Source organism: Apus apus, chromosome 22 (assembly GCF_020740795.1).
Source record: "Apus apus isolate bApuApu2 chromosome 22, bApuApu2.pri.cur, whole genome shotgun sequence".
In the NCBI taxonomy this organism is placed as follows: Eukaryota; Metazoa; Chordata; class Aves; order Apodiformes; family Apodidae; genus Apus; species Apus apus.
The window spans coordinates 3142034-3169341 of NC_067303.1; the positions used below are offsets into that span (position 1 = coordinate 3142034).

The following is a 27308-nucleotide window of genomic DNA, read 5'->3' on the forward strand; positions in this document are numbered from 1 at the left end:
AGGAAATAGCTTGGGCTGGCACTGGTTTTGTACCATGATGTTAATCCTCCTCTTTAACTGCTGCTTCTAAAAATTCTGTTTTCCTGTATTTACGCCATAATTTCTAAATAAACTGTTGGACCAGCCATTAGTAGCCAAGAAGAGGTTTTATCAAGGGAAGTTAGTCCTGGTAGCAGGCTGGGGAGCTTTCTCAGCAGGCAGATGTGTTCCTAGCTGGGTGACTTACGAGCTGTGCTATTTCTTATTACCTTCTGTTTGTTTTTCCAGGCTGCAGACTCTTGGCTGTGGAACTGACATCCAGCAACACCAAGCCCGTGGTGCAGGAATTCCAGAGTGAGTGCTGCAGGCCCTCCTGGCTGCACCCCCCCCCCCTTTTCCCTGGGAATTTGCATCAGTCCAAACAATTGAGAAAAATGGTCCTTCTTGCTCCTGGTTTCCTGGGGGAGGCAGGACTGCCCAGAACCTGAGATTCAGAAAAGAGATTAAGAATCTGTCTTTATCCCTCCCTGTTTAGCAAAGCTCTTGATTGAAAGGGTTTCTTGAAGTCCCCAGCAAGCCACTGGCATTGCAAAGTGTCTGCCTAAGTGCTTTTTTGAACTGGATCCCAAAAGGAGGGAGAGGCAGTCGCCCTGCAATTAATACACTGAAAAGGAGGTCGGGAAATTTCAATTTCATCTTGGCCCTGCTACAGATGAGCAGTGAGATACTGGGTAAAGCCAGCCCTGAGCCCTGCTGCCATGCCTTCTCCTGCAGGGGAGATGGAGGAGACAGTGCCTGCTTCAAAGAGGGGTTTGCTGCATTTATCCCCAGGCATCGTGGTCCTCAGTCTGTGACCAGACACCACCCAGGGAGATCCTGCATCCCTGCCTCCCAGTGCAGGCTCTGATGGGCAGGGAGACAGTGCTCTGGGCTCACCCTGTTAGGAGGTCTTGTTTGCCATAACTTACAGCCTGTAGAGAACAGTGTGTTCATTTCTCTCCCTAGCTGATATCTAGTTCAGCTCTTATTTTTGCTGGCCAAAATCCCTCTTCCCCAAGAGCTCCTGGAACCCAGCAGTGTTTCTGTTTGTCAGGCAGATGAAAGAGGAGGCTTTGCTTTGTGGGCAGCTTCTCCTAATAAAACACTGTACAAGACTGCCTGAAGCAGAGCACAAATACAGCTGCTTCCTATTCATCTGTATTTCCTTTCTTTCCCCTGCTAGGTGTTGAGCTGTCCTGCATCATTAAATCCACTGTAACACCAGATCCCAGAATCGAGTGGAAGAAAATCCGAGATGGCGAAACCTCTTACGTGTTCTTTGACAACAAAATGCAGGGTATGAAGATCCATTGTCCTTAGACTTCCAGAACAGCCTCAGAAACAATGCAACTGGGAGCAAACAAGTCTGTATAGGGCAGGGCCTCTGGCTGTCTTGCTGGTTTCTTCTGGAACCAGAGTTGAGCAGGATGTTCTTTGCTCGCTCTCCTCATTATTGACAGTTGGCCAAGAGCTGGAGTGTGGTCCTAGGTAGGAGACACTTCTTGAGTAAAGAAAGATGCTACAGCTTCTCCAGCAGCTGATGGTCCTTGCATGGTCACTGGGTGTCTGAGCTCTCAGGACCAGACACTGACCCCTCCTGTCTTTCTGTAGGACATCTGGGGTCTCCTGTGATCAGAATCAGGCTCTGGCTGGAGGGTGAACCTCAAGCACAGGACTGCCAGCAGGGCTTGACTCCATCTGGAATGACACCACCCCTTTAGATGGGACCAGCAGCCCGTGAATCTTCCAAAGGAGACAAGACCTGAAAGCTGTCTCAGAAGTCCCATTTTGCCACATTTTTTGAGATTTGGGGTGGTGCTTTCCAGTTCATCTCTTGCATGGTTAGAAGCCTTGGTTTCCTTCCCAGAGGAAAACTTCCTCTGGGGAGAAGGCGGCTCTCAGTTCCTTTCAGGTGCTTCTCTTGACTCCAGAAGGAGCCCAGCCACTTAATTCAGAAGCCTGACGTTAGTCTGTGTGACTGACCTGAATTTTTGCTCTCTCTTTCCTCTGTATCAGGAGACTTTGTGACTCGGGCAGAAATCCTGAGCCGGACATCCCTGGTGATTAAAAACACCACCCGGATGGACACGGCCACGTACCGCTGCGAGGTGGCAGCTCCTTCTGACACCAAAACCATAGATGAGATCAATATCCAGCTCACAGTCCAAGGTACCACATTAAACCCTGATCCCTCTGCAAGGCCTGCTAACAGGACAGCCTGTGGGTCTCTCCAGAGTCTCTGGAGTCACCCTGGAAGTTGAAAACCAGCTGGGAATAACAGAGAGTTCGTAGCACGGTCAGCTTAGCGAGTTTGCACGAAACTCAGAAATGGTTTAATTCTGCTCAGCAGAACCACTCACAAGGTTTGTGTCTTTCCCACAGTGAAACCCATGACTCCCAGATGCGTTGTGCCTAAAGCTGTACCTGTTGGCAAGACAGCCTCTCTCCACTGCCACGAGAATGAAGGGTACCCCAAGTCCACGTACAGCTGGTACCGCAACAGTGAACCCATATCACCAGACACGAAATCTAATGCCAAATCCCAGAATTCCTCCTACACCTTGAACCCCACCACAGGCACTCTGGTAATAATGCCCTTACAGACATAACCAAGATTTGTTTCCCTGGATGGCTGTTTTTGAGCTTGCTTGTAAAAAAGAACCAACACTACATGGCTTTCAGGGAAGGCGTAATTTGAAGGAGGTTACTACGTGTTGTAGGGTGTGGGTGAGTTAGGAAAGGGAGGATTGATGATGGAAGGAGATAATCATAGAGCCATAGAATAGTTTGGGTTGGAAGGGAGCAGACCAGGTTGCTCCAAGCCCCATCCAACCTGCCCTTCAACACTTCCAGGGATGGGGCAGCCACAGCTTCCCTGGGCAACCTGGGCCAGGGTCTCTGGTTTTGATCACTGCCAACACCTCTTACCTGGCTAGAAAGAGGGAAGGAAGATCTCACAGCCCACCAGGAAGCCTGGGCAGTGGAGAGTTGCTTATACGTGCTTGTACCCTCACAGTGCCTTCTGTCCCTCATGTCCTGCTCCCTCTTCTCCTCACCAGGTTTTCCATGCTGTGCACAAAGGGGACACAGGCCGTTACTCCTGCATAGCAACAAATGATGCTGGCTTTGCCAAGTGTGAGGAGCAGGAGATGGAAATCTGTGAGTGGCTCCATATACTTTTTGTCAGTACTGACTCATAAATGACTGTAAATAAATTGTCATCACTGTGGGGAAAGAATTAAGTCTTTCCTGCTTTCTCATATTCCCAAACACCAGGATTTAAAAACAAATAATCTAAAAATTCAGGGAGATTGTTGAGATTCTCCAACAGTTTTAATCTTGGAATCAGGGATTCCAGTTCCCTATGAATTAAAATCCTGGAGATGTCATTTTAGTCTCTGTAAAGCTAGAATATTGCTACTGCCTTAAGGAAATCCTGGATCATGGCTTCTCTCTTTGCCAGATGACCTCAATATTGGTGGGATCATTGGTGGAGTCCTGGTGGTCCTGGCAGTTCTGGTGCTCATCACTCTTGGCATCTGCTGTGCCTACAGAAGGGGTTACTTTGCCAACAGCAAAGAGAATGGGGAAAGGTAAGTTGGGACTCAAAGGCCTCTGACACAAGTCCCTGCACCCACAGCTAGAAGAAATTGGTGGCTAAAATGCATCTCAGTGCCTGACTTGAGTCTCTTTCTTCCTATTTCCCTACCAAAGACTAGAGGCCAACCCAGTTCCTGCCATCTCCAGCTCCCCACTGTAAACCCTGCCTGAAGACTTGTTTCCTAAGGCAGAATTTTGGTGTGGAACCTCTTGTGCTCACTGCCAAGCCCAGGGGTGGGAGTGACAGCTGTTCAATACCCTCAGATTTTGCACAGGAAAGGGGGACCAGCACAATGAAATGCCTACAGGTGTTTGTCCAATGAGGTCTACAATTTCATGAGCAGAGCTCCCTGCACAGTTAGTTGGAAGCATCAGGACATGCACAGAAAATGTATGCAGAAGAGGAGGCTCTCTGCAGGGAATGTGAGAACCTAAATTTGGGATCAAACCCAGACATTTTATCATGCACATTAAAATGTTAAAAACAACAGCATTAGCATCAGGAACAAGCCTTGATGTCCTTACAGCATCTGTAGAAGAGATAATATATGGAAACCCAAGATTCTCACCAGTTCCATTTGTTAAATGTTGCTTTTCAGCAGAAGTCCTGTCTTTTTTGGGTTGGTTTATCAGAAAAAGCTCCAAATACCCTATTTAAATAGGGTTGGCATACACTGGACTTGACAGTCAGATATAAATCCTGAATTCCTATGGGACTGCAAACAAGTGGGGCTTCTGTATAACTAAGGACAATGCTGAAGGCACCTGGCAGCCAGGGTTTAAAATGAACTTTCTAATTGCCACAGGAAAGAAGGCAGGAGGCAGAGAAAGGCAGAACACAGGGAGCAGAGCAGGAGAGGCCAGAAAAGAATCAGTTAATCACTTTGCAGACTTAGTCTTGGGGAAATAAATACACAGCAATCCTTTCACCCTGTGCTGAGGGGGAACTGAGGAAAAAAAATCCCAGTCATGACAAAAGAGGGAATAAGCAGAGATCTATCATTTGAGCAGAGAGCTGGGCTTCTCCCTCCTTTCTTTCCGTTTGCCTGCTCTCTCTCATTTCCATCTTTCTCAGCACCTCCCCTCCAAAAAAACCTGCAGTCTTCTGGTCCCAGAAATGAGGTCTTTTCCTTTATTTCAGCTACAAGACTCCAGCAAAACCTGATGGCGTCAATTATATCCGGACAGATGATGAGGTACCAAATGATCTGCATTTACCACCTCTCTGCTGAGGAGAGGGTGGGCAGAGGGCTTTTTTGGGGCCTTTCTTAGGGTGGGCACCACTCAGAGGGAAGGATGTAGAACAGAGAGAGAACAGAAGGGTGAAGGCTGAGTCATTTCCTTAGAAATGATGAGCAGTTTAAGTTGCCTTAAGTGACTGATGCCAGGAGCTATCAAATGCAGCTCTGCTGTCTCAGTTCTCTCGTGGCCTGACCCCCTTAGGATGAGTTTCATTGGATTAAGTGGGCAAGAATTTGCATTTTGGGATTTGAATAGATCACTAAGCTGAAGATCAGAAAAAGCCTGTCTCTATTAGCAGAGATACTGCAGAGGGAACGAGCAAGTCCCCTGTCATGCCTTGGTAAGAGGGGGGACAGTAGGAGAAGGAGCACCTGGCCAGTATGACCAGTCTCCCTCTCTTTTCCAACTGGAAGGGGGTGCTAGAAGTTAAGACAGGTTGGATCTACCTTCCATAGGGGTGCAGATGGGGGCAGCAGGAACAAAGAGGTGCCTGGGAGAGCCACTAGGTCCTTCCTACATCCAGACCTGTTTTGTTGCAGGGTGACTTCAGACACAAGTCTTCGTTTGTCATCTAAGACGCCGAAAGAAAACTGCAAACCAGCAAAAGCAAGTGTGCAAATACCTCCTCCAGGAACTCAAAAGTGAGAGCAAAAGATGAATTAAGTGCGCTTGGAAGAGTTTGGAACACACAAGAACTTGACAGCTAGCTATCTGTATCTCTTTTTTTCTTTGCCAAAGTTTCAAGTAACTCCTCACTGCCCAACTTGCGTCTGTCTCCCCTGCCTCTGGAGATACCAGCAGGATCACCTAAACCTGTCCTGGGACTAAGGAAGCTTTTTAATACTTCCCGAGAGACTGGGCTGTGGAAGTTTGTGGAATTGCCTTCTATTTGTGCTGCAGGGACACAGGCACAATGTGCAAACCAACCAGGGGAACAGCGTTAGGTAAACGTGTAGTAGCCATGACTAGTACCAATGACTAGTAGACAAAAGAGGTGCTGATCCAGCAGTAGATGGACTTTACAGAATAAGATTTTTACCCATGCAAGGGGGAGTCTTCCTCTCAGCAGCTTGTTGCCCAGGCCTGGCTGGTGACTTCTACACATGGGAGATTGTCTTGTGCTTTTGACTCTGACTGCTCAGGTGCAGAACGGGGTGTCTGAGTAGCCCAGAGGGACAAATACCCACCCAGTAAACACAACTAATGTTCTCAGCCCTTTTGTAAACTTACTGAAATCTGGTTCCTCCATTTAACACGAGCCACGGGCAGTGTCAGGCCAGAAGGATTGCTCCTCTTCACTGCTTGGCAGAAAACTCACTGCACCCTGGGAACCCCTCAGCCTAATCTGCACAGAGCAGCCTGGCCTCTTGTGTCTTCTGCTGTTCTAAAGAGGCTTAGAGGGGAGGCAGAGAACCTAGTGCTAAGACATCCCTTCCAGGAAAATTAAAGCCAAATACTTCCACGGGCTGGGATTGCCATAAGAGGTACTGAGGGTATCTTCAAGCTTTTTTACCTTCTCCAGTTCATTTTGTAAAATCCCACGTTCTAAAGTTTTTGCAAAGATATATTTTGATTACTTCAGAAAAGGTAACATTTCTATTTCAGGTGTAAATAGGTGATGCCAGCAGCGTTGAAGTAAAGTAGCTATTTTTTTACTTTTTAAGCTACAGAGAAGAGCTCAACTATTGCTGCAGTGTGGCACTGTCAGAGCATATCAGTATTATTGCAAAGTGTAATACAAAACTGCAGGTGGAACAGTATCTCTTTCCTCCTAAGCTAGCTTCAGCAATTTCCTTGTCACAAGAGGTCTTACCAGACACAGAACAGAGTCACTCAGGGATAGTTTTTTTGTAAACTCATGGCAGGAGCTATCAACTTTTTTATATATATAAAAAAAAAAACAAACACTTTCTTGCCAGTGCCCAACATTTTGTTTTTGTTGTTGCAAGAAATACCCAGGGATGGCTTTTTGGATTCAGTTCCAACAAGGTGACAGAGTGACTTTCAATGTTTGCTGCCCCTCTGCAAGTCCCCTGCAGCATTAACACAGTGTGACCCCTATGGCAGCTTCACAGGTTTCACCTGCATAGCCAAGGCAACTGTTTTCTGCAGCTGGGAAAGCAAAAGCTCAACACACAAGCACTTTTTGTAGTGTCAGTTGCAACTTTTCTCTAGCTGGTAAAAGGAAAAAAAAAAAAAAAAAAAAAAAGGAAAGAAAACAAAATGAAATCAAACAAATCTAGTTCTCTTGGCTTTAGAGAGAATAATTGGAAAGATGTGTTGCCCAGGAACATATGTTGGGTAATCTGACTGCAAGATGTGGATGCAACACTAGGACTGTGCTGTGGTTTCAGAGTATCTTTTTGTTTTAAATGTAGCATAATTTAGTCTTCTTGTATTTCCAATATGAATTGAGTTGTCTTAACTTTTCCTGTATGCAGTATTTTGGATACTTGACGATTTGGACTTGTCAGTGTTGGTTTTTTTTTTAGTGTTCTGCATTACTCTGCTTTGGTTCCTAGGGGCCTCGCTGGACATGCCATTGCTGCATTTGTTTTTGCCTCAACCAAGTGTTCCCACTTCTTTTCCTAATGAAACACAAAAAAATGAGGATGGGGCAGCAATAACCATGTGTTCTATGTGTAACTCAGACATGACCTCTCATGGTTACCTCCTTCAGACATGCTCTTCAACCCAGCCACACTGTTCCCTGGCTGTGACAGTAGCTGAGTGGAACATTCCTTTGCACCTTCTGTAAATCCACTACTCCTTTTCTATGCTGCTTTTAGGGTACCTATAATAAGGGAAAGAAAAGGTTTGGTCAGGGTAGCTCTGGGCACTGTGGGAGCACAATCTGCAGTCTCGCCGTGAACCAAAGGCAGCCATCGTGTGAAAAGCCAACAAGCTTAAGAATCAAGACTTACTCTTCAGTTCTAAAATGTGACAGTGGCATCTCTAACGAGAGGAATGGGGGGGATGATCCCCCCTGGTACAGCTGATGAGATCTGCTTGATGGAATTCCTTTGTATCATTGTGAATAATATTCAGGTTTGTACTAATGTATTACGTTTAACTTTGCCAAGAATGTTTTACATAAATACCAAGCTATAAAGCATGCTTGTAGGGTTGGTTTGTTGGCTGGTTGGTTTGGGGTTTGTTATTTAAACAGCCATAATAGTGGAGGATTCTGTTTTCAATTCAGTGAAATAAGGGGAAGTCTTTTCTCTCAGAGCACTCCCTCGCATTGGGCTGAAGGTCACAGAAAACCCAAGGGATGCTGCTGCTCATCAGCTTATTCTTGGACATTTGTCTATCCCTGGTTCTTCTCTAGAGAAGACAGATCAATGCTCACAGGGCTCATCTCAGAACAAAAACTAGAAGAGCACAAATTAGGAGATAAACTGTTAAGCTTTGCCACTCCAAGTGGTTCCATAATATTTTAAAGCAGGAGAGAAGGCACAAAATAACTGGATATGGCCTTAAACTGACCATGGCTGGAGCCAAAGCCATTCCATATGTCCTACATTCCCAGGTTTTGGCTTTGATTTTAAGTTTAACCTCACTTGAAGGTTTCTCTGATCTTCAAACAGAATAGGGAAAATGAGGCCAAATGATGGGATTCCAGAGCAGGAGGTAAGTGCCCCTGGAAGGGCTGTGGCAAAAGCAGGCTCAGCCTCTTTGTTTCCACTTGTGCAGAAAAGCCTCCCCCATTTCTGCTGTTCATGCCTGAATAAGACAAACCAGCATGAATAAAATAGATTCCATTTTCAACTGGCAATGAAATCTAGGACAAGAGCTCTGTAATAGAAGTTAACAAGAGAAAAAAAGAAACTTCAATTAGGGCTCCCATGGCATCAGACAGACTAAGGAATGCTCAGATTCCAGCATTTGCACAGCACATTTATGATAAACAAGTTATCTGCACAGAGCACAAAGCTCTGCAGAGGACTTACCAACCTTGCTTTTAGTTGAGTTACTCATATCCTGCTTGCAGTCAAAGAAGTCTCTATTTAAAAGCTGCTGGGGCCAACATTAATTGAACTGAGTGCCTAAGATAGCAGTAGAAGAGACTTAGAGGCTGTAGAAATCTATAGAAAAAAGTAATTTCTCTGTCAGATCAAGAAGAGGGGAGAAGCTGTGGGTGGAATTAATTCTGTAACCATTTATTTTCATAAAATGTTAATAGTGGGAAATAACATAGTTCAAGAATGGAAGTATTCCATATAAAAAGAACATGAGGGCTGTTCTCACACACAGGAGTTTGCACAACAAATAGGAGGTGATGTAGCATGCAATTACCAGATTTAGGGGTGTGGCAGTGACAAGCTGTTCTACCTTTGTTCAAATTAAAGCAAATCTAGTATATAACCAGGAGGGACAATGAGGGATGGAGTGAATAAGCTGAGCCACTCAACTTCCCTGCAAGCTGGGATAAATGCATTTATTGCTAAGCTTGTGGCAATGTTAAGCACTTATTTTTCCAAATGGACAAATTATACATCCTGGGAGTGAAGGGCAAACCTCCCTTTATGCTGCAGCCTCCTGGCACTCCAGTGAGCTTTGCTAACAGCAGCAGCTTATAATACATCCATGTGTTAGTGCAGGCTTTGCATGCCCTTATTCTCAGAGAGATTCATGTAAAAAACAAGCAAGAATAGATAAGGAAGGACGTGTGTCCACGAGGATTTATATTTACAGAGGAAAAGGGACAGACTGGCTCTGTGCAAAAGTTCAATGACAGGATCAGTTCTCTGGTGTCACTGGAGTTCTCCTCTGGGACCGTCTCAGAGGGACAACGTGGCTGCTTCTTTTCCTTGCTGGAGATTCTACTTTCCACTCCCGTGGCAGGGATGGGCTGAGGAGGAGAAAGCAGAATGACCAGTTATTTTAAAGCACTTTCCCAGCCTCTCTCCCTGGGGCTGCTGTTCCAGACCCCTGTTGAACTTACGGTTTCTCTGGTGATGTCAAGCAGATAATATCTCTTGGCTCATCCTCAGCATCTTTCTTCTCTACAAAAAACAAAGGATGTATTTTCATATTTTCAAAGATTCTAGATTTAATCATTGGGGGTCATTTTTTTCTCCCCTCCCCTCTTAGGTTAGAATCACAAAGTTAACTTGCCTGCAGCTGAACCGGGTGTGTGTGTCAAGCTGATGTAGCTGACCCCAGCACCAAAAGTCAAGTCATTAATGGTCTCTGAAAGGAAAAGCACATATTGGCAGTCAGCTTGTGACACAGCCAGAGGGCAAGACATGCTGCAGCAGAACACTTAAGTGCCACAGAGCAAGTACATCCAGTTCACTGCAAGCACGTACACATCTCTCTCTTCCAGACCAGGGTCCCCCATCCAGGCTCAGAAGCCTGTGCTGAATCTGATGGGCCATCTGTGCACATCTGTGCTCCAGACTTCACAGCCTTCAATGCATCTGAAGGAAATTAGCTTAAATACAGGACCTCAGCCATGCACCTCCTGCTCCTACCTGGGTGGGAGAGCCACACCTTCCACTCAAGCTCTGCCACCCTTCCCAACAGGTTAGATTCAGACCAGTTGCTTTCCTAGTCCAGGCAGAAGGCAGGGGCCCTGACAAAGAACCTAAACAGCCATTCCATGAGCAACTGCCTGCAACCAGACAAGGGGAATCACTTCACAAGGAAGCTAGGAAGAATTTAGCTTGCCTGAATAGGCCATAGTTGTCAGCTGTCTCTTTCCTGTCATTTATCTCAGGAGAGATGTCACAATATTCTGATTTTACTGTACTCAACGCTCTGTTTTATGCTCATGTTTCCCAGAACCTTTCACAAGGAATTAAAGCACAAAGTGCTTTATAGGGCAGAAGTTGGAAACTCTGCTAAAAGGACTTCTCTCTACAGACAAAATGGGTTTCATTTCTTCCCTGTCCTGGAAGGGAATCACTGAAGCTTGTAGTGGAAATCCAACTTGGTCTGCCTTAGGTGGCCTCTGCCTCTCTCAAGACTGACCTGCAAGTGTCCTGATTTTGTGCAGTGTGTGCCTCAAGTTACCTTGGCTAATGAGAACTTTCTGTGAAAAGAAGGAAGGAAATGACACAGAACTGTCACCAAGCAGGGCTTCCCCTGCCATCAGATGTGGTATCTTCACACGTGTTTATGTACCACAGTGAGGCAATCCACACTTATCATGGAATGGTTCAGGTTGGAGGGGCCTTCATCCAGTTCCAACCCCCTGCATGGGCAGGGACACCTCCCACCAGCCCAGGCTGCTCCAAGCCCCATCCAACCTGCCCTTCAACACTGCCAGGGATGGGGCAGCCACAGCTTCCCTGGGCAACCTGGGCCAGGCTCTCCCCACCCTCACACTCCAGAATTCCCTCCTCATGTCTCACCTCAATCTTCTCTCTTCCAGTTTTAAAATGTTACCACTTAGTCCTTCTCAAACTAATGAGCAGGAGTTAAGAAGGAGACACAAAGACAGCAGGGGAAGGAGTGACAGTCAAGTAAGCGAGAACAGTCAAGTAAGCCAAAGAGAACAGACAGCTGTTCTGAACTTCTCAAGTACAAATTGGTTTGCAAAGAACTGCCTCTCCAGTGGGTTTAGAATGATTTACCAGAGAAATAAAAATGCTCTATTTTGATTGTCTCTCAGCCTGCAAGACCCAGTGCCACCACACAGATGGCTCAACACACACTCACTGAAGTGATGAGGCTGCTCTGTACAGTTTGTCTCCCTGCTAAAGGGCACATGCTGCCTTGAAGCAAAGCAAGAATTCAGCCCTAGCACCACTGCAGATTAAGGCTCTTCCTCCTTCTCCAACATATGGTGCTTAAAAGAAACAGCCCTGCAAGCTTCTAGACAGAGATGTAGCACCTAAAGATTCCTTCTCTCAAAAACGTGCCCCCATTTTTATTTTTTTTCCACAAAGATCATCCCTTGTTGCTCAGGCAGCAAAGAGAAACATGGAGACAGACAAATCTAACCAAGCAGTGGAACACAGAGTGAAAAGGAGGGTCAGATTTTCCAGTGGTTGCACATCAGTGCCCCTGGTTTGCTCCTGCCTGCTCAGGGATGTCAGGTATTTGCAGACTGCCCCACAGGCTACATCTTGTTTGCTGTCCTGTGTCTGCAGGTCAGGTGTTTGCAGAGACACAACGTGGGCAGATCACTCTGCTTGTGGACCAAGGACCCCTCCCCACCATGATTCACAACTGCCTCTTGAGAAGTGACCTGCCAGACACCTGCACCCCCAGCCTCCCTGGAGCTCTCCCCAGAGCACGTCAGGGTGTTCATCACACCGTTTCCACTGCAGCAGAGATGCCCTACAGGGGTTCAGCAGTGAACTGACACAAAGGAAGGGAATCTACTGCTGGAGCTGAGCTCCATTTGTGCTTTACTGTAGCTGCTTCTTGCAGAAAGCACCCGGGCAGGACTCGGCAGGGCTGTCAGAACACATCCCAGTGAAACCGAGCTGCTGAAGGTCAGCTCTGGGGAGATGGCAGTTCAGCTGCCGTGGCCATGAGCACAGCAGACTCTCAATGTTGTGTATTAGACATTCCTCCGTTCCACAGCAGAGTGAAAAAAAATCCAAATAATCCCTTCTCAGTGCTGAGTTCAGTCCTTTCTTAGGGTAGAACACACACACACTTGGAAATGACTGAAGGTCATTAATCCCACTCGAGCAGATCTGTGTTCTCTTGCAATTGTCCCAGCTCACTGCCTGCTCCAGAAGCAGGTTGTAGCTCACCTAGGATCCTTTGTTTGGATAACAGGAACCCCCTGCCTTACAGCTGAAAGGGACCAGACCTTGAGGATTTTCCTCTGAAGCAGAGCTCTGTAAATCAGCCTGAAAACACTAAGCTGTGGCTCCTGAGTGCAGAAGGGCACGTGTCTCATTGCAACAGCACTTGCACACGTGGGGCAACACGTGCTATTGAGGGACCATGACAACATGCCTCCTTAGCACCCAGAGCTGCTGAAGGCAGAAAGGGCAGTAGCTCTATTACTTCAGCAGCCCAAAATAAAAGCTCTCCTGCACTGACTCCATTCTGTAATACCCTGTGACATGTAAACAGAGACCATATCGGCCTGTCCTTTCCTGTGTGCATCACTCACCTTCAGTTTCAGAAAGCTCTTATTTACTACAACCATTGAGATAAAGAAATCATTTCTAGCTATCAGTGACTAAACTCTTCTGCTCTTTTGGGGAGCCTTGCATTGCTACCTCTCTCAGAGAATGAGCACTCAGCCCAGTTAGGAAAGGGTTCCTTTGGGTTATACTTACGTTCTGGTGTGCTGATTGCACGGCCCACCATAGGAACCTTTTCTCCAGTAGACTGTTGATTCAGGCTTTGAAAGGATACTAGAAACAACAAGGAAATAATTAAGAAGAGAAATGTGTTCACGTGGTGACCTCAAGTGTTTAACAATCAGGCTGTGTCAACCAGATCCAGTTCAATGCCAGACCAGTTTGCAGGAAGCTTCCTACCTTGCTTGCTGCTGGCTGCACTGGAGGGAAGTGATTCAGCTGATAAACTTCCTCCAACAGTCTTCCTGTGATGCTTGTTTCTGGCTTCCAGTGCTTTCCTGGCAGAGTTCAGGATGGCAAGTGTGCTCAAGGATGCTGGCCTACAGGGCAAAACATGACAGGAACAGGGATGTGATGGACCCCGAGCCCAGGCGAGGTGTGTGTAACAAGGAGCCCTTTCCCCTTCCAATCCTTTATGAGCCTAAACACCAAATGTGATGGAGAAGATCACACTGAAGCAGTGGTGACTTTCCTACCACTAAGTAAAGAAGGGAATAGCCCTGTGGAACATAATAACTGGCAAGGTAACCAGGGAGCCATACCTGCGATGGAGTGATGGCTGTTTGAGAACATCAGCAGTGGGTGTAGCAAACTCAGAAGGCACAGAGGAAGGGCTTGATCCAGGTGGTGAGGACTGTCTCCCTCTCACAGGAGACTGAGGATTGTTATTCCAGCCACCAGGAGGTACAGCTGTCTCTGAAGATGGATGTTGCTACAGAAGACAGGAGAAAAGATCATGTGTCTAGTAATAAGATGCAAGTGTAGAAAACCCAGGATCTAAGAGGCTTAGACCTCCCTTCTGTGAGATGAAGATCTGCCCTTTGTGTGGTAGATGTCAAAGGGTGCTAGAGAAAGAATGGCTTGGCCAAAATTTTAACAAGAAGGGAAGTTTTGATGGGATATATATGTCCTAGTTTAGAGGTCTTTATGTAGGTGCTCTTTTAAAGTCAGCAAAAGGTACTTCCAGGGTACAAATCAGCTCATCTTAAGGTAGGTATCTAAAATAGTTCAGGACAGTTGACCCAAGCAGGTACTTCTTTCTTTATACTGACTTGAAGAGAGGAGCTGCATGGCTAGAACAGATGGCAAGCTCCCACTCTATACACCTGAACCCAGGCAAAGGGAAGCCTTCTCTTTTGGACCTGTTTATCATCTTTCTCACTCTGGAAACAGAGAGCAATGCACCGTGTAAGCACAGCCAGTAGCAGATTAGACTTGGTTTTCCCTTTAAAATTAATTCTTTTCAGGTTAATTGCTTGCTGCTCCTCTTTGGCTAATGTGTGTTGTTTATTGTCGTTTTACACCTATTAAATGACCATGAAAGCAAAGCTTCTGCCTGCAGATGTGAAGAGATGTGAGAACATCACATCCCCTGTCTGCCAGAAGTGCTGTAGCAAGGCCCACACACCCAGAAGCTGGGTGTTCTGTGTACCCAGACTTCAGCAGAGGAGACAGTGTGTGTATATGGAGTTAATGGCACCAACTACCTCTGCCTGTGCTCCTGAGACCTGCTCCTGGTCTGACTCCTTCTCCCTGGCCAGCTGCTCTTCATATTTCTTCATATCATACTCCAGCTCAGCTGCCAGCTGCTTGTCCACAGCAAAGAAGTCTTTGATTTCATTTCGATAATCTTGCATCATTTCCTGGAGCAACAAGGAATGTTTAAAGTCTTTCAGAAATCTCTCCTGACTACTGATTCATGGTCTCCATTCAGCTCGCAGCTGCTCATGTGCAAAAGGAAATACCAGTTGGTAGAGCAGAGGTGTTTTTAACAGACTTAAGAGTTGAGATTCCAATTTGTTCTTCAGAACATGGAAAAGCTTTCCAGCCTTCAGGCTTTCTGCCCACGTTCCACTGAGGAGGCTCACACTGAGATCCTAATCTACAGTCCCTCCACCTCCCACATTATTTAACACAGTGGCAGTGTCACAACATCATATGCCACCTAAAATTCCTTCTAAGAAGGCTGCAGGTTCCATTAAGGATTGCACATTTCACACATTCACTCAAGAGTGGAAAAAAACCACAACCCAACAAGAAAACACTCCCCCTTACCCGCAGGTAGTTCATAAGGTCCCTCAGAGCTGGCATCCTCTTCTGCTCCATCAAAGACTTCAGTGATGAGATTATGGGGATGATATTTTCTACAAAGTTCTTCTTTTGAACCTTTTTTGGGACAAGGCATGAACAGTTACACGATGCAATAAAGGAGAAGTCATTCTGTGGCTGGATGAAGGGCCTATGTGAGAGGAGTTACCACTACACAGCAAGGGAGTTACCACAACTAAGCCTCCTTTTACACCACACATGGACATAAGCTCTCAGCCTAAGTGGAACCTTTGAAGATTCATCACTAATTCAGGCAGTTCTCACACGGAAGACAAATTGCCAAAAGGTGCACCAAAAAAAAAAACCAACCATCGTCACACTCAAATGTTTCACCACCGAGAGATCTGTGGAACAACCTGAGCTCAGCAGAGCTTCACTGACTGCATTTCTGATCCCTCCAACTGACCCCTCAATGATAAGCACCCTTCACAAATGCAGCTTGGGTGGTTTGTTTTTCCAACACCCAGTGCTTCCACAGGAGGCCCCAGATCAGCATGGGCCTACAGACACAGCCTGAGTAATGGGCTCAGCACCTCATGGGCACTGCTGGGTTACTTGGATCATTTTTCACCAAATTTCTCCTTCCCAGGAAAGTAAAATTCCTTCTAGAGTGGTGGCCACACCAGATCTTCACCTGTGAGATGAGCTGTTTTTGTGCTGCCTGCATGACAGCATTGGCCATTGCCATTTCATCTTCATCGGGCTGAAGGTCTTCTTCAGGTTTTGATCTCATGGTTGATAGCTTGATTTCTTTGCAGATAAGGACTGCAAATGTATCTGAGAGCAGCTCATTGGCTTCTTGGTCCAGTGGAAGGATCTTATCCACAAAGCATGCTGGAACACACGGGGAAGTAAGAGGTATTTTAGCAGTGCCAGTAAAAGCAGGAAGGTAACAGGGCTGGATTGAGAGCCTGGTGGCTTCATACAGACACCAGTTCTTTCTCTGCCAGATTTGTAAAGACTGACCCTTACCTAGGATGCTGTGGCTGATCTTTGTTGTAATGTTGAACCTCTGCTCATCTGTGAAGTGGTCTAGCAGGAACTTGTAGATATGCATCCTTTTGTCTTTGTTATCTTTCCCCTTCAGAGAGAAGAGATTCTTCGCCCTGTGGCAGAGCAAGACATTTCACAAGGGCCAAGTCACTTTATGCCAATTGACAGAAATAGTAAGACTTTAAATCAGGAAGGCAGACTTGAATGTCACTTCCAAGACCACACACTCCCACAAATTACATGCAGAAGTCCTCAAAGAATTGTCACAGGGAAAGCAGGACACTCTTAATTTAATACTCTTTCCCCTTGCTGCTTCCCCCCTTCTGCATAGAGAATTATAAAGTGTTCAAGGGCAGGGAGGGAGAGGACAGGGGGAAGGGATTAAAACTGGAAGGAGATTGAGGGGAGACATGAGGAGGAAATTCTGGAGTGTGAGGGTGGTGAGACCCTGGCCCAGGTTGCCCAGGGAAGATGTGGCTGCCCCATCCCTGGCAGTGTTGAAGGGCAGGTTGGATGGGGCTTGGAGCAGCCTGGGCTGGTGGGAGGTGTCCCTGCCCATGCAGGGGGGTTGGAACTAATGATCTTGAAGGTCCTTCCAACCCAAACCATTCTATGAGCACTTTGCTGCCACCAAAACCTGCCTGGCCTGACAGTCCAGCCCTGAGCAGGAAGGAGATACAACCATGCTCAACTGACCGCACGCTCTGGGGGAACTTGTTGTACTTCTCATGTTTCTCATAACTATTGAAATGGAAGATGCACTCGATGAAGTGTTGGGAGAACATGACTGGATTCCTCTTCAGCAAGAGGTGCACCAGGCAGAACTCTCCAAACCTGGAAAGGAGGAAAAGAAAGGATTTATCATCGGGTAGCTTCTAAAAGCCACCACTGAAAGACAGTGTAGGGTTTACAAGCTGTAGAGCAGGAGGACTGTTTTCCCCTGCCAAGTCTCCCTCAAAACCACATTTAATTCCTGCCCAGGAATATCAGCTTATTCACTTTTAAGCCTTTTTTCATCCAGAAAGAGAGAGATGTTTTCAGCATCCCCAAGTACTACTTCATTTTTTTACCATGACAGTAAACAGAGAGGGAAATAAATTTGAACTTGAATCCAGGCACGACAATTTCATTATTCAAATAACTTAAATTCCATTGTGGCTCAGACACTTTACAGTACTTTGAAAACAGTTAATCACCAAAAGTCCTGCAAGAGCTGCAAGTCAATCCCAGACTTGAAGAACGTGGTTTTGTCTGGATGCAGACACTGAATGCAGATGCAGAGGAAAAGGCTCCCAAAAAGCCTTTAGCTAAAGCTCCAGGAACATGGTGTTGCAATGTCACCATCTACTGGAATGACATTTTTACATATTAAAAACTCACTGGAGAGAAAAGCAAGGGTGACTGTGCACTGGGAAGCAATGATAGGTTGATGGCTCTGCAAAAAAACCAGCCTGTTTCAGGTAGAAGCAAGTAGCAAGGTGTCCAAGCCTGCTCTGCACCATCTACCATCAACCTGCCCTACTCATGTCTGACATAACTGAGCAGCTCAAGGCTTTGAAACCTACAAAACCTTCTTAAACATGCACCTGAAGCCAGTGTGGACAATTCCTCTTGCAGGTCAAAGTATTTCAAAAGTAGTAGAAGGCTTAAAAAGACAAGGCATGCCAAATGAGATAATAATTCATCCTATTCCTGAAACCAAACCACCACTCAAGACAGAGCCTGTTAGAAAACCACAAGGAAGATTTTGTAAAGGCTTGTTTCAAAAGTTCCTTTTTCTTCCTGGATACCTCAGAGTCAAAAATGGAGCAGAGCTGCTTGTTTTGAAGCCAGCCAGGAACACACAGCTTGCTACTTTGGGACCTTCATGTGAGCTGGAAAGAGGCTCAGCCCTCCTTTGCTGCCACTGCAGACTCTAAAGTGTGAACAACTCTAGAAATTAGGAGGTTAATAATGGGATAATCATCTGCTCTCTCACTGAAGTTTTTATTCACATGCTGAAGGTGGGAGACAGAGACTGGTTTGGAGCACATCTCTGATCTTCAGCTCCCTCATGGTTTTACCTGGCAATATCTGGATTTGGGTCCACCAGGACACTGACGAAACGGAAGAAGAGACAGTCTTTCCATTTCACAAATTCTTCCTGAAAGAAATTGGCAGACCAGAAATCATCAAACTGACCCAGGAAAAAACCCAGTGTGAACCTTCAGGCTGTAGCCAAGGCAACACCTGATGGAGCCCAACAGAATGTACATCAAGCACATGAGCAAGCTAGACAACTTCAGCTGGAGGCAGATGAAATAAACCCCCAGGAGAGAATATTCTGGAGGATGCTTTAAACAGCACTAACCAGCAAGCACTCAGGTTTACCACAGTTACCAATAAAAAAGTAGAACCATGAAAAATTAGTTCTGCCAAGGCACACATGCCCTTCAGCACTGTTCTCAGAGCCAAATGCACTCCAAATTTGCCTTGGTTGGCTTCATATGAACACTGGGAGCGTAAACATCTTCAGCCTCTCAGTGTTTATGCTTTCAGAACAATAAGCAGAGACAGCAGGAGGAAAAGGTGCTGTGATGCTTGTTGTATTCATTCAGACTGGAGTGGAGTGGGAGTTCAAAGAAACAAAGAGAAGAAAACAGAAGAATTAACCATTGACTAAAAATCATAGAATCATGGAATGATTTGGGTTGGAAGGGACCTGAAAGATCATCCAGTTCCAACCCCCTGCATGGGCAGGGACACCTCCCACCAGCCCAGGTTGCTCCAAGCCCCATCCAACCTGTCCTTCAACACTGCCAGGGAGGGAGCAGCCACAGCTTCCCTGGGCAACCTGGGCCAGGCTCTCCCCACCCTCACACTCCAGAATTCCCTCCTCATGTCTCACCTCAATCTCCCTCCTCCAGTTTTCATCCCTTCCCCCTTGTCCTCTCCCTCCCTGCCCTTGTCCCAAGCCCCTCCCCAGCTTTCCTGGAGCCCCTTCAGGCACTGGAAGGTGCTCTAAGGTCTCCCTGGAGCCTTCTCTTCTCTGAAAAATCTCATTATCCAACTGTGTTAAGTGTCCTCGATACGATTTCTGTCTACATAGCAAAAAAAAAAATCGTTAACAAGTCTTCTTGATTAAGTGCAGATTAATCAAGGCACAAGCAACACCCTCCCCGGACAGGCTGCCCGTACTCAGCCCAGCAGAGGTACCTGAAGCGGGTGATCAGAGGCACACCCAGGACCTCTTTACCTGCAGCAGGTTGGTGAGGAGGATCAGGGTCTGCTTTCGGATGAAGGGGTTTGGGTCCTTCAGGCAGAGGGAGATGTTGGGGATGTATCTGTCCACCATGGAGGTGTAGCGCACGCACAGGTCGCACATCACGATCACGACGTTGTTGCGAACGGCCACCTCGTGGGACACCTCCAGCTCCCGGGCCAGAGCTGCAATGCATTTCTTTGCCAGGTCCTCATTCTGTAAACACAGCTTACCTGGGAGACAGGGATGAGATTGGCAGGGCTGGGAATGTATTTCTCCTCCCCCAGCCCAGCTGATTCTCTCCTGTGAGGCCACTACGAGCCGAGAAAGGAACCAGAAAGGAACCGGGGGGGGGGGGGGATAAACAAGAAGCACATGCTGAAACTTGATGAGCAAGCTGCACCATCTCTCCAAGAGATGATACTTCAAGGAGCCCTTCCAAACTCCTCTTAGACCTATCGTGTGGCTCTCTATGCCAAATTGCCTCCTTCACAGCAAACTATTTCTGTATACAGGGTATTATTCACAGCAGCTAAAAAGAACAGCCCCAGAACAGCTGTCACAGGCATAGCAGGGAGACACCCACCTCTAGAAGCATCACTGAACCAACTTCAATTAAAATAGCCTGCATTCTAACAGTACTTCTCCCTAACTTCTTTCCAAGCTCTGTACCAAGCTTCCCAAAGCAGTGAGGGAAAGCATAATGCTGCCTATCTGCAAGGGAAGAGACTTGTTCCTAACCACAGAGACAACCAGAACTTGTGGTACTCTCCATAGCACTGGAGGAGGAGGTTTGACCAGGCTTCCCTCAAAGCAGCTCTTCATCCAGGCTGAGGAGAACAAGTAACTACGTGCAGCCATTCTGCCCTGAACTGCACCAAAAGCACCAAGTGTTCTTCATCCTCTGCTGACCACCTTAATACGTGTCTTCAGCCAGACAGAAACCAGCTCTGAGCACCAGGGCTGGACAATTCTGAAGGACGTTGCTAATTATTAGTCACCATTAATGCATTAACCACCTTGAGGAGCAACGTTTTGGTGGTTTGTGCAACTTGTTGCCATGGGTATTTGCACTGATAAAAGCTGTGAGCTGAGGCAGGGCAAACACTGAGCACTGTGGATATCCAGGAACAACTGGGAACAGCCCTTGAGCAGAACTTCAGCCAGAAAGGGTGGGAAATGGACACAGGAGGGGGAACACATCCTGCTGCAGGATGGCACTCACCTAGAGTAATGAAGGCATGAGCTCTGACCACTGGGGGCATGGCTGATCCTCGGAACTGGGACAGTGGCTGAGAAGCTGGAATTTCCTCACCATCTGGAGAACTAGACACTGGGATAGAAGAGGTCAGGAATGAAAATGGGCTTTTCCAGTCAACGGTGTTGTCTGTGAATTCAGGATTAAAGGCAGGAAGGAGAGAGGCTCACGTTGGTCCTCGTTGGCAGGAGAAGCCAGGATGGACTGAATCAAAAGGAAGACACGTTTCTCCACTTTGGCTGGACAGAGCTGTGCAGCCTCACCCAGGATGAAGAGGTGTCTCACCTGCAGAGAAAAACCAACACTGCAGTCAAGAACTGAGCTGCAAATTCAGTCAGCAGGAATCAGTTTGGTACTTCTCCAAAAGGAACTTCAAATTCCCTCAGTCCTTTCAAGAAGACAGTGGCCAGAGAACAGAGAGAGCAGCTTTGAAACAGAAATCATGTGTTTAATACACCAGAACCCTCCCACATCTACTAATGATATTGAGATATTCCTCAAAACATTGGGAAATAAGTCTGTAAAACCTGCACAAACAGTTGATCTAAGAAGCATGAAGGGAAAGGCAAACAAAAACCATGACATTTTATTAAAAATACTTTGTGTATCCTATTCTTAAAGCAACTGATGATGTCCAGAACTCTTCTTTGCTCCCAGGCCCTTCAATACCAGGCTTCTTTGAGCTTACACCCAGGTTTGCACATCAGTATTTTCCTACTTAAGACAGTTTTTGGTGTGAAATTTAAGGAAATCAAATTCCAAGTACACCTACATCCTTTGACCAGTCTGTGAAGGGGAACCAAACTTACCAAGAGATCTTCTTGCAGCTGCTCTGCTCCATCCTCTTTGAGGACTATATTTGAGATATAGCTTTCACACGTGGACACTAGATCTCCACACACCTGGTTGAGCAGCCCCTGTTGCATAATTAAACAAAATGCATTTGGCAAATTTTTAATTGAACACAATGTAGCTGTAATATCTGTCCACAGATAAATGCCTAAACTGAAAGTCCTGAAGGTAGAACAGACTCAAGCTGCTGGAGTTAGTTTCTCTTTGTTTAGTGAGCTAATAACCAACAGACTGAAGCTGCCTCCAAGAAACAGCCCTCCTAAGCATGAAACAAGCTATTTTAAAAGATATATTTTTAAGTCACACCTGTGCATCCTCTGGCACAGCTGCATGTGCATGGCAGAGCTTCTGCAGAGCTTCTACAGCTGGGCTAATCACCTCCAGGGGACACTGAGACTCCCTCAGCCAGCACTTGATATTGTCTGAAAAGGAGATCACACCCTTAAGATGAGCATTTTCTGAGCTTCTCAGGTGCTCATGGAGTAGAAATTAGTGTGAAGATGGAAGGTATGAACCTGCCTCCCCCTCTGCAGTTTCTCAGGGCCACTCACTCACCAATCAGCATCTCACAGGTCCTTTTAGGGAGGTGCTTTGCAACATGACCAATGACACAGAGTACATGTCCAGTAGTATCAGTGCTCATGTTCTGCTGCCTGGAAAAGAGCAGAGCAGACAAACTGACACTAACACTAAGGAACAACAGCAAATCACAGTAGGAAAGTGCTTTAATCTGGGATATGAATTATTAAGGCAGACCTGTCAAGCCAAATGAAAACTGAAAAAACTTAAGCTAAGAGTTGCTTTCTGCACAGATCTGCAGGCCACTACTTGCCTCCTAGTTTCTTTGAATAATTGTTTGAATAAAGAACTCTGATCTAAGCAGCTACATGGCACCCTGCCTGTGGAAGGACAAAGTGCTCCCTGGCTTTGGTCCTCTTCTTCACTCCCACCCCTTCCCTGCAGAATTCACAGAATCACAGAACGGTTTGTGTTGGAGGGACCTTCAAGATCATCCAGATCCAACCCCCTGCCATGGGCAGGGACACCTCCCACCAGCCCAGGTTGCTCCAAGCCCCATCCAACCTGCCCTTCAACACTGCCAGGGATGGGGCAGCCACAGCTTCCCTGGGCAACCTGGGCCAGGCTCTCACCACCCTCACACTCCAGAATTCCCTCCTCATGTCTCACCTCAATCTCCCTCTTCCAGTTTTGATCCATCCCCCTTGTCCTCTCCCTCCCTGCCCTTGTCCCAAGCCCCTCCCCAGCTTTCCTGGAGCCCCTTCAGGCACTGGAAGGTGCTCTCAGGTCTCCCTGGAGCCTTCTCTTCTCCAGGCTGAACACCCCAGCTCTCCCAGCCTGTCTCCAGAGCAGAGCTGCTCCAGCCCTTGGATCATCTCTGTGGCCTCCTCTGGACTCTCTCCAGGAGCTCCATGTCCTTCCTGTGCTGAGGGCTCCAGAACTGGACACAGAATCCCAGGTGGGGTCTCATGAGAGCCAAGTAAAGGGGCAGAATCCTGTCCCTTGACCTGCTGGCCATGTCTCTTGATGCAGCCCAGTTGGTTTCAGGGCTGCAATGGAGGATGGTGTTCCGAGCACACAGATACCTGCTGACATTGTCCCAGGATTCCATGATCTTGGAATAATCCAGCTTGGGTGAAGAACCTGCCACCTTAGCAAGCAGCATCCAAGCTGGTACAGCATGCTCTGTTTCCACGTGGGACATGACATGGCTGATGAAGGTGGAAGTGAACTTATTCTGCCTGGACCAGATATGAAAAGCTTTGTTCATGTAACGGCTACAAGGAAGAACAAAAAGAAAAGGAAGTTAAAGAAGGAGTAAACAAAACACTTGGTCTGAAGACATTGGCAGTAAAATCCTGCATCCCTGTCCAGGATACACTGGGCAACACACCAAAGCAGCTGTGGCTCAGCATTCCCAGTGCTCAGCACACATCAGGATTTCTACTACATATTGCAGCAGTATTTTTAGACTTCCCACTGACAGTGGTGAGGCACACCAGAGCTGGCCTCCAAGCATGGATGGAGTGCTGTAAGACAGAAGGTCCAAGTGGCACCAGGGCACACCAAGAAAAGATCATTTCAGCAACCTGTGACAAAGACTTTCCTGTAGCTGTTACTTAACACCCATAATGGGACAGGAGACAGTGATGTTAAGATGCTGTAACCTGCTCACTTTTCTATTTAACCCTAGTTATCTACTTCACCTTGAAAAAGTTCTCAGATTTATCAAGCTCTAAGATATTCTAAGGTCGTGAAGGAGAAGGTGCCATGAATCTGCAAACTATGTTCTAAAATAGCCCAAATTAGAACAAGTGACAGTTTCACAGATTGGCAAAGCTCACAACCAGTGTCTCATTTTCTATTTCTGATATGCCCTGTTGACTAATAAACATACAGCTGTCTTTAATCAATGTTGTGTCCTTGTCATACTGTGTGTCATCCCATTTCTTCTGCTTCTTCCCACAGCATTCTGCAAAAGGCAGAATAATCCTATTTGTCATGAGACAAGAACCATATTGTACATCAGAACTAATAAAAGGCAATGTTCTCCCCTCTTTATATATCCTCTCTTACTTCTGTCATCAGAACACCTCCATTTGACTTAAATATTCATGCTGCTATCAACACATCCTATCAACACTTCAAGACCAGCATGCAACCCTCCTGGATATGAACACTCAAGTTTTCAGGGAGAGCACAGGTAACAAGAAGAGCAAGTGAAAATCCTTCATACAAAGGACTGTATCTTCTCACCAGCTGCCAGCTTGTCCATGCTCTACAGCTCCCCTGATCCAGGAACTGGCAGAGCAAAACAAGCTCTTCACATTAGTTTCCATCTCCAGCAGTAACATAAAATCATAGAATGGTTTGGGTGGGAAGGGACCTTCAAAATTATCCAGTCCCACCCCCTGCATGGGCAGGGACACCTCCCACCAGCCCAGGCTGCTCCAAGCCCCATCCAACCTGCCCTTCAACACTGCCAGGGATGGGGCAGCCACAGCTTCCCTGGGCAGCCTGGGCCAGGCTCTCACCACCCTCACACTCCACAATTCCCTCCTCATGTCTCACCTCAATCTCCCTCTTCCAGTTTTCATCCCTTCCTCCTTGTCCTCTCCCTCCCTGCCCTTGTCCCAAGTCCCTCCCCAGCTTTCCTGGAGCCCCTTCAGGCACTGGAAGCTGCTCTAAGGTCTCCCTGGAGCCTTCTCTTCTCCAGGCTGAACACCCCAACTCTCCCAGCCTGGCTCCAGAGCAGAGCTGCTCCAGCCCTTGGATCATCTCTGTGGCCTCCTCTGGACCCTCTCCAACAGCTCCATGTCTTTCCTGTGCTGAGGGCTCCAGAGCTGGACACAGGTGGAGTCTCAGAAGAACAGAGGGGGAGAATCACCTCCCTTGCCCACACATGCACTTTCACTGACTGTTCCAAGCAGGAAATTCAAAGAGCTGGAAAAAAAAACCCAACCCCAAACCTGTACATTTTGTTTCTTTTCCTTGCACAACAGGCAGCACGTGCATGTCAACCAGGTGCAGACTTTGATACCTAGTGTGGCCACACTCTGAAAAAGAGAGTATAAACTCACACCCTTATCTTAGTCCTCCAGTCAACAGGCAATTTCCTCCTATAAAGCAAAACTTTATACTCTAACAGGATCAAAATAAAATGTAAAAAAACCCCTGGATTTTGTCCCTGCATGCTAATATATGATGGCAATAACAACATCCAACACGTGGGACAAAGGGCTGGTAGGGAAGAGCCACCAGAGCCCCTCAGGAAGGGAAAGAGGCACTTACTTCAGCTCCTGGCTTTCTGAAGTCAAGAGGGTGAGGAGATCCCACGCCAGAGCCTGCCTCCCATCCTCACCCCTGAATTTACTGTAATGCTTTATAGGCTGCAACAAGAGCTGATCAAGGCAATCCAAGGCCTTTTCCTGCACAGAGTTTTCAGTGTCCATCACAGCAGGCACCACTCCATTTAACCAGGCCTTCTGCACTAGAACATTCTCCTGCTGAGACTGGGAGAAACACAGGTGGTATTAGACACATTTTTCCATCACTACAGGATCCTATATGCATAGGTGAGCCCAGCAAAAAAAGGCCTAAAAGCCTCTAGGTTCAGCTTTGAAATAATAAACCCCAGCAACTGCTCAACTCGAGGCAGAATGTGGGACAAGGAAACTTGTATCTCCTTGATACCACGAGGTGTTTGATCATATCTATGATTAATCTACCTGGTGCTTCTGCTAAAGTCTTGTTACACTTTGTTCTGAAGCCCTCTAAATAAATCTATCTCCCCTGTAAAACTAGATGATTTAACACTAAGAAAAAAAGATCTTTGCTTAATATAAACCCAGTGCTCCCAGCCTGAGTTACTAATCCCCTCTGAATAAATAGAAAAGGAGGAAAAATATTGCAGTGCTATCATGTACACATTGCATCTCAGCAAAGTGATTCAGGTTTCCTTGTAACTGGAGAAGGCCAGCAACACCAACATTTTCTCCATGACACACAAACCAACAGTCATGACAAAGAAATGCTTCCAACAGTTGGAGGCATCCTACAGGAATCACAAGTACGTGGAAGAATGAGTCACCACTTCCAAGTCCAAAGGTAGCAAGAAAATTCAAGCACAAAGTGAAACTGGCTGAGTAATGCACCAGATTGGGGTTTGTCTCCTCCTCCTTTTAGCCCTCAGTAGGACCGGCTGAGGTTGGGTGTGAGAAGGGAGGGATGGGCTGTTTTCTCACCAGGAGGAGCTCTGTGACAGCCTGCAAGGCTTGCTTCCTCACAGACACAGCAGGGTCCCGGCAGCGATCCTGGAGGGTGGACAAATCTTCTGCAGTGCAAGGAATCACTCTGTGCTTCAGGATGTTCATAAAAACCTGGAAAGAAAGAACTTTGCTGGGAATACAGGCAGTGGGGAGCAAAACGAAACTACCCTCTGCCCCCTGCCAGCTTGAACTAGAGATTCATTTATCTGACTGGGAGGGAAACATCACGTGAACAACTGATGAGTTTTGGGCACAACCAGAGATGTAGAATGAGACTGAAACCATCTTTTCACTCATTCCAATTTTATAACAGCATTTGGATGGAGTGAATGTCACCACTTCCCCTTGAAAATAACATCTCTCTTCTATGAGCCACATCTTTCACCTGGTGAGAGGGAAGAGGAGATGATTTCTTTTTTTAACTGAAAAAAGGATCAAGACAACTGTAAAGCCTTGAGAAGTTCAAATTAGTGTGTGAACTGAGGGGGAAGGCTTGGGGTGAAGAGGCCTAACCGAGGGAGGCAGCCAAGAGAGGGTCCCTCTGGTGAGACCCCACCTGGAGGACTGCACAGCTCTGGAGAGATATGGAGCTGTTGGAGGGTCCAGGGAAGGGCTATGAACATGATCCAAGGGCTGGAGCAGCTCTGCTCTGGGGACAGGCTGGGAGGGTTGGGGTGTTCAGCCTGGAGAAGAGAAGGCTCCAGGGAGACCTTAGAGCACCTTCCAGTGCCTGAAGGGGCTCCAGGAAAGCTGGGGAGGGGCTTGGGACAAGGGCAGGGAGGGAGAGGACAAGGGGGATGGATGAAAACTGGAAGAGGGAGATTGAGGTGACACATGAGGAGGGAATTCTGGAGTGTGAGGGTGGTGAGAGCCTGGCCCAGGTTGCCCAGGGAAGCTGTGGCTGCCCCATCCCTGGCAGTGTTGAAGGG

The 27308-nt window shown here is 46.9% G+C and overlaps 2 protein-coding genes across 3 annotated transcripts in view; one reads left to right on the top strand and one right to left on the bottom strand.

Annotated features, from left to right (window-relative positions):
- Positions 1 to 7977, top strand: part of JAM3 (junctional adhesion molecule 3) — a 31458-nt gene extending 23481 nt beyond the window's left edge. Inside the window, exons 2-9 of the mRNA XM_051638367.1 lie at positions 268 to 333; positions 1202 to 1315; positions 2035 to 2187; positions 2401 to 2603; positions 3078 to 3177; positions 3482 to 3611; positions 4760 to 4814; positions 5400 to 7977. Of these exons, the coding sequence (XP_051494327.1) occupies positions 268 to 333; positions 1202 to 1315; positions 2035 to 2187; positions 2401 to 2603; positions 3078 to 3177; positions 3482 to 3611; positions 4760 to 4814; positions 5400 to 5435 (857 nt within the window). The 3' untranslated portion in view covers positions 5436 to 7977. The remainder of the gene's footprint in view (positions 1 to 267; positions 334 to 1201; positions 1316 to 2034; positions 2188 to 2400; positions 2604 to 3077; positions 3178 to 3481; positions 3612 to 4759; positions 4815 to 5399) is intronic.
- Positions 7978 to 8862: 885 nt separating this feature from the next.
- The window catches only part of NCAPD3 (non-SMC condensin II complex subunit D3), a 33182-nt gene continuing 14736 nt past the window's right edge, over positions 8863 to 27308 (bottom strand). For both annotated transcript variants that reach the window (XM_051638327.1, XM_051638325.1), the window contains exons 15-35: positions 26356 to 26490; positions 25403 to 25623; positions 23197 to 23388; positions 22148 to 22245; positions 21899 to 22014; positions 21550 to 21657; positions 20911 to 21025; positions 20708 to 20815; positions 19477 to 19715; positions 18305 to 18384; positions 16938 to 17075; positions 16221 to 16354; positions 15883 to 16082; positions 15195 to 15305; positions 14627 to 14782; positions 13682 to 13851; positions 13320 to 13459; positions 13116 to 13193; positions 9982 to 10056; positions 9809 to 9869; positions 8863 to 9715 (exon numbers count right to left, since the gene is read on the bottom strand). In XM_051638327.1, the coding sequence (XP_051494287.1) occupies positions 9604 to 9715; positions 9809 to 9869; positions 9982 to 10056; positions 13116 to 13193; positions 13320 to 13459; positions 13682 to 13851; positions 14627 to 14782; positions 15195 to 15305; positions 15883 to 16082; positions 16221 to 16354; positions 16938 to 17075; positions 18305 to 18384; positions 19477 to 19715; positions 20708 to 20815; positions 20911 to 21025; positions 21550 to 21657; positions 21899 to 22014; positions 22148 to 22245; positions 23197 to 23388; positions 25403 to 25623; positions 26356 to 26490 (2787 nt within the window). In that variant the 3' untranslated portion in view covers positions 8863 to 9603. The remainder of the gene's footprint in view (positions 9716 to 9808; positions 9870 to 9981; positions 10057 to 13115; positions 13194 to 13319; positions 13460 to 13681; positions 13852 to 14626; positions 14783 to 15194; positions 15306 to 15882; positions 16083 to 16220; positions 16355 to 16937; positions 17076 to 18304; positions 18385 to 19476; positions 19716 to 20707; positions 20816 to 20910; positions 21026 to 21549; positions 21658 to 21898; positions 22015 to 22147; positions 22246 to 23196; positions 23389 to 25402; positions 25624 to 26355; positions 26491 to 27308) is intronic.